Consider the following 6,168-nt stretch of genomic DNA (forward strand, 5'->3'; position numbering starts at 1 on the left):
GCTGGGCAGCAGGTGAGGTTCCCTGGGTTCTGAGGGCCAAGCCTGGGGTTTGAGGTAAACAGGCTCGAGTGGAGAAGGGGCTGCTGTGGTTGGGCTGGGGTGGGTGGAGCTGGAGGAACCTTTTCTTCTTGAACCAGTTTTTGAATTGTGCTACAAAACACGGTACATCAAGTTTACCTCCTTCACCATTTTCAAGTGTACAGGGCGGCAGTGTTGAGTACACGTACAGTGTTGTGCAGCTGATCTCCAGAACATTCTCATCCTGCAACCTTGAAGCTCTGTCCCTATTAAACTCCAACTCTAACCCTAACCCCAACCCTAACCCTAACCCTAACCCTAACCCATTGCCTCCTCCCTCAGCCTCAGGCAACCTCCATTCCACTTCTGTCTCTATGTATTTGACTCCCCTCGGGACCTCAGAGAAGTGTGTTCATGCGTATTTGTTCTTTTGCACTGGTATATTTCACTGAGCATAATGTCCTAAGGTTCATCCATGTTGTAGCAGGTGTCAGGGTCGCCTTTGTTTTCAAGGCTGCGTGATACTCCATTGTATGTGTGCACCCTGTTTGGTTTCTCCATTTCTCTTTTGCTGGACACTTGGGTTGCTTCCAGCTCTTGGCTGCTGTGGATAATGCTGCTGGGAACATGGGTGTGCAGTTATCTGTTCGAGTCCCTAGTTTGCATTCCTTTGGCTACACACTCAGAGTGGGATGTCTGGACTGAAGCAATACTTTTGAACTCAGCCTGAGGTTACCAAACTCTCTGAACTCCTTATCAGAGGCTACACTTCTGGGTGTTCCCCGGGGCCCATGGAAAACAGACTCACCCCAGGCTCCATCTACCTGTGCAAGGGAACAGGGGTCAACCTCAAGTGCACAAGCTGCTCTGGAAGACCCAGCCCAGGCCTGGCTGACCCAGAGCACTGGCCCATTCCCAGCCTGCATCCTCAGGACATAGGTGTGGGCACCCATATACACCAAGTGGGTTCTAGGGCAGCCAGGCCACCCAATGTGCCTCCTTTCACACTCCTCTGGGGCTCGTGACGTTACGAGCCCTAACCCGGGCCCTGGCCTAGGCTGTGTGTTTCCAGTCTCACCTCTCTTCACACCTTGAATGAGGTGAATGAAGGAGTGGCGACGGGTCTCCCACAAGACACTGCGAGCCACACCCAGTCCCTTCCCTTCAGCAAGCTTGGCTTCAGGTCACAGGACTGGGAGGGGTCAAGATGGACACCAGGGGTGTGGGGAGGGACGTGGAGCATTTACAGCCAGGGGCAAAGTCCTCCCCTGATTTAAACCCAGGCAGCCTGCGCTGCAGCCGGTTCCTGGTGTCCCCACTTCGCCTCCCTCCTGCTGCCCCCAAGACATGCAGGGGCCCTGGGTGCTGCTGCTGCTGGGCCTGAGGCTACAGCTCTCCCTGGGCGTCATCCCAGGTAATGAGGCTCCCCAAGCTGTTCCACACACAGGGCACCCCCTCAGCCAGGCTGACCTGATCTCTACTCTCCCCCTGGCCAGCTGAGGAGGAGAACCCGGCCTTCTGGAACCACCAGGCAGCTGAGGCCCTGGATGCTGCCAAGAAGCTGCAGCCCATCCAGAAGGTCGCCAAGAACCTCATCCTCTTCCTGGGCGATGGTGAGTGAGCAAGGCCTGTCCAGCCCCGCAGTCCTCACAGCCCCGGCACCCGGGACCTTCAGTGGTTCCAGGACAACCCTGGGGCCCAGGACTCACACATTTCTGCTCCTTCAGGGTTGGGGGTGCCCACGGTGACAGCCACCAGGATCCTAAAGGGGCAGAAGAATGGCAAACTGGGGCCTGAGACACCCCTGGCCATGGACCGCTTCCCATACCTGGCTCTGTCCAAGGTAAGGGCTGGGCCACCTCAGAGTCCCCCAAGCAGAGGATAGGGATCAAGGATATGGAGTGTGGCAGGAGGGAGGGAGCCAGGACAGCTGGGGCCTAAGTTAGGAGCTGGGAGCAGTTAGGATCCCAGAGGACCAGAACCAGGTCCCTGGTTGGGGTCTGGGTGTCCGCCCCGAAGTAGAGCTCAGGGTGTCTCCGTTCGCAGACATACAATGTGGACAGACAGGTGCCAGACAGCGCAGCCACAGCCACGGCCTACCTGTGCGGGGTCAAGGCCAACTTCCAGACCATCGGCTTGAGTGCAGCCGCCCGCTTTAACCAGTGCAACACGACACGCGGCAATGAGGTCATCTCCGTGATGAACCGGGCCAAGCAAGCAGGTGAGCTGGGGCCCGCTGCGGGGTCAGGACCAGGCCCAAGATCTCGGTCACCGATCCTGACCTCTGTCACCCTCAGGAAAGTCAGTAGGAGTGGTGACCACCACACGGGTGCAGCACGCCTCGCCAGCCGGCACCTACGCACACACAGTGAACCGCAACTGGTACTCAGATGCTGACATGCCTGCCTCAGCCCGCCAGGATGGCTGCCAGGACATCGCCACGCAGCTCATCTCCAACATGGACATTGACGTGCGACCCCAGGGCCAAGGGCTGGGGCTAGGCAGAGGGGAAGGTGGCACAGGCTCAGATCCAGGCAACCAAAAGCCTGATCTGGGTCAGCAGGTTCTGGAGGTGGAGTTGGGGATGTAGAATGTGCAACACAGGCTGGGCCATTCCCACAGCCCTGGGGAGGGGAGCCAGGGGCTATGCATGAGGAGGGGGCACGGGGCCAGCCAGGCCCCCAAACCACCTGCCCCATCCATTGTCCCCAGGTGATCCTTGGCGGAGGCCGCAAGTACATGTTTCCCATGGGGACCCCAGACCCTGAGTACCCAGGTGATGCCAGCCAGAATGGAATCAGGCTGGACGGGAAGAACCTGGTGCAGGAATGGCTGGCAAAGCACCAGGTGATGGGGGCTGGCGGGTGTGGGAGGCACGGCAGGGGGAGGCCAAGTGTGTGGGTCTCAGGGCTGTGGGCTGAAGCCTGGCTCTGTCCCTGCAGGGTGCCTGGTATGTGTGGAACCGCACTGAGCTCGTGCAGGCGTCCCTGGACCCGTCTGTGACCCATCTCATGGGTAATGACCCCCTTCCTGCCATGGCATTCCTCAGACAGCCTCAGAGGGTGCCATCCGAGCCTGTGTGCCCATTTGCCAGCACCCTCCCGCTCACAGCCTGCCAATCACCACCAAGCTCCTTGTCCCACAGGCCTCTTTGAGCCCGGAGACACGAAATATGAGATCCACCGAGACCCCACACTGGACCCCTCCCTGATGGAGATGACAGAGGCTGCCCTGCGCCTGCTGAGCAGGAACCCCCGCGGCTTCTTCCTCTTCGTGGAGGGTGCGTGGTGGCCCCTGGGGAGTAGAGGAAGGCGGGGCGGGGCAGGGCAGGTTCAAGCATCTCCCCCCTCTGGCCTTCCTGCAGGCGGCCGCATCGACCATGGTCATCATGAGGGTGTGGCTTACCAGGCACTCACTGAGGCGGTCATGTTCGACGACGCCATTGAGAGGGCGGGCCAGCTCACCAGCGAGGAGGACACGCTGACCCTCGTCACCGCTGACCACTCCCATGTCTTCTCCTTTGGTGGCTACACCTTGCGAGGGAGCTCCATCTTCGGTAGGCCTGGGGAGAGTGGCAGGTGCTGCTGCATCAATTATGAGGGTGAAGTTTGAGCCTCAGTTTCCTCCTCTGTCAAATGTGTGTAATGCCGGCACCAGCCCTATAGGGATCTTGTGAGGACCGAGCCCCCGAACAGGCAAAAAGTGGCGGTGCCTGGCACATAGGAGGCACTCCCACAGCTGTGGTCAGCTCAACTACAGGGACCCGCATCTCCCTACAGGGTTGGCCCCCAGCAAGGCTCAGGACAGCAAAGCCTACACGTCCATCCTGTACGGCAATGGCCCGGGCTACGTGTTCAACTCAGGCGTGCGACCAGACGTGAATGAGAGCGAGAGCGGTGAGTGAGGCTGAATGGCCCGTGCAGGGGGACCAGGGTGCCAGGGATGGGGGCATTCGCGGGAGGGGGACGCCGCCTGCCTGCCCTGAAGTGCACTCACCCTCCTACCAGGGAGCCCCGATTACCAGCAGCAGGCGGCGGTGCCCCTGTCGTCCGAGACCCACGGAGGCGAAGACGTGGCGGTGTTTGCGCGCGGCCCGCAGGCGCACCTGGTGCATGGTGTGCAGGAGCAGAGCTTCGTAGCGCATGTCATGGCCTTCGCTGCCTGTCTGGAGCCCTACACGGCCTGCGACCTGGCGCCTCCTGCCTGCCCCACCGACGCCGCGCACCCGGTTGCCGCGTCGCTGCCACTGCTGGCCGGGACCCTGCTGCTGCTGGGGGCGTCCGCTGCTCCCTGAGTGCCCCACTCCGGAGTTATCCTGCTCCCCACCTCCAGGCGTCCTGCCCTGTTCCCCGTCCTGAGCCGCCACTTCCAGCGAACACACCCAGGTGTCCTGCCGTTGGACCTTCACCTCCTAGAGATAAACCAGCCTCAGCTGGCGCAGCGGGGCCCTTCTTCCCTCCGCATCCCCTTGAGGGAGCAGGAGCCCAGGGCGCCCTGGGAGCTGAGCCTGGGACTTCCAGGACCTCCCCTCAGGCTGCTCTCTGATTCTTCCTCCCAACCCCAGAGACTGCAGATTTGTGCCATGCGGCTGCCTGCACCCCAGACAATAAAGGGACCAAAACCACCCAGCCCCCACCCTGCCTCTAGCCTAAGGAAGACCAAGCAGGCCTGGACCCAGAGACGTCCCCCATCGTGGGACACGACACACCCAGACCGCGTGCCCCACCGTCTTAGCTTCAATCCTGGCAGCACCTGGTAGACCCAAGGACTTGGGTGGATCAGGACACCTGAAGAAGAGAAGCTTCCGGCAACCCTGCAACCCACCCAAGGAGGCTACTGGGGCGGGGATTCCCAGGGGGGCTTTGACACAGTCCTCTGCTGTCTCCCCACTAGGATCATTCCACACCCCTGCACCTGACCAAGGGACCAATGAGGCAGAGGCTTGCCCCAAGTCACAGCCACTCAGATGCTTCCTGCCCCCCAGTGCCCATTCCAGGTCACCAGATCCAAGGAGTGCCTGAGGAGCTCTGGGTACAGGGCAGCAACCCAGAGCCCATGGGCCCTCCCGGGACATCTGGATGCTGGGCATAGATTTCTCAACAAGGAAGACTCCCCTGCCTCCTCAAGGTCTCCATTCTCCTAGGAGACAAAGCAATAATAAAAGGTGTTAGACAATGTAATGCCAGTACTACTTCCTAGGAGAAAAATCATGAGTGAGTGTGGGCACAGTATCTGGAGAGGTGGATAACGCAGGCCAGGAGGTACTGCTGAGGGGCAGATGATTGAGCAAGAGACTTGAACAGAGTGGGGGCTTGAGCAAGGCAGCACAGCAGTGCAAACGCCCTGGGGCAGTGTCAGCAGGTGCTCTGGGAGGCCAAGGGCTGGATCAGAGGGGTGGGGGTGGGTGGGCAGAGTGGGGAAAGCCTGAGGGGTCAGGAGAGCGGGGTGTGCGTGGGGGACTGTGAAGTCTGGTTAGAGGGGTGTGGTTGGAGGTCTTTGAGGAGGGCTGTGACCCGCCCTGGCTGGGAAATGAGCACTCTGGCTGCTGCCAGGAGAAGGGTCTGGTCTTTTGGGCGGAGGGTGGGGGTGGTGGCAGGCCCAGGTGAAAGCTGGGGAAGGAGCTGACTCCAGGTGTTTCTGATCTCCCTCTGAAAGTATTCTGGAGCACCCATCCCAATACAGCCATACTTAGTGAGTACACACCTGCTCCAAGAGAACATTGAAAAGAATTAAATAAAGGTGAAATCAACCACATTTTCCAGCGAATTTTGCAGTATTACAAATTTATTTGTACATTTACAAAGGTGCAAAAAACATCTTGCTTTTGCAAGAAATAGTAACATCATTCAAATGCTTTCTTATTTACTAAAACCTTGAAATAAAATTGTAAAACATCAGTTTGAAGGCCTGACTCTCAGGGTAGTTCTTTTTTAATTCTGGGTTTTAGTAGCTGTCACAAAAATATTGGAGGACCATGATCCCACTTGTGAATAGCCATAGGACTCCAGCCTGGGAAGCATAGCGAAAATCCGTGTCTAAAAAATGAAATAAAAGGATGAATTTTATGGTATGTAAATTATATCTAAATTTTAAAAAACAGATTTGAATATATAATCTGCTTTCAAGTTTTTTTAAAATGTGTAGGGATCA

General features: G+C 58.2%; 1 protein-coding gene across 1 annotated transcript; it reads left to right on the plus strand.

Annotated features, from left to right (window-relative positions):
- Window positions 1-1,318: 1,318 nt before the first annotated feature.
- Window positions 1,319-5,922, plus strand: ALPI (alkaline phosphatase, intestinal). The gene is made up of 11 exons (XM_003309518.4): window positions 1,319-1,432; window positions 1,515-1,631; window positions 1,746-1,861; window positions 2,065-2,239; window positions 2,316-2,488; window positions 2,731-2,865; window positions 2,961-3,033; window positions 3,164-3,298; window positions 3,383-3,574; window positions 3,798-3,914; window positions 4,026-5,922. Exons 1-11 carry the CDS (start codon window positions 1,366-1,368, stop codon window positions 4,310-4,312), a joined length of 1,587 nt encoding a protein of 528 aa, XP_003309566.2. The 5' UTR covers window positions 1,319-1,365; the 3' UTR covers window positions 4,313-5,922.
- Window positions 5,923-6,168: the final 246 nt, after the last annotated feature.

This window comes from Pan troglodytes, chromosome 13 (genome assembly GCF_028858775.2).
Source record: "Pan troglodytes isolate AG18354 chromosome 13, NHGRI_mPanTro3-v2.0_pri, whole genome shotgun sequence".
Classification (NCBI taxonomy): Eukaryota; Metazoa; Chordata; class Mammalia; order Primates; family Hominidae; genus Pan; species Pan troglodytes.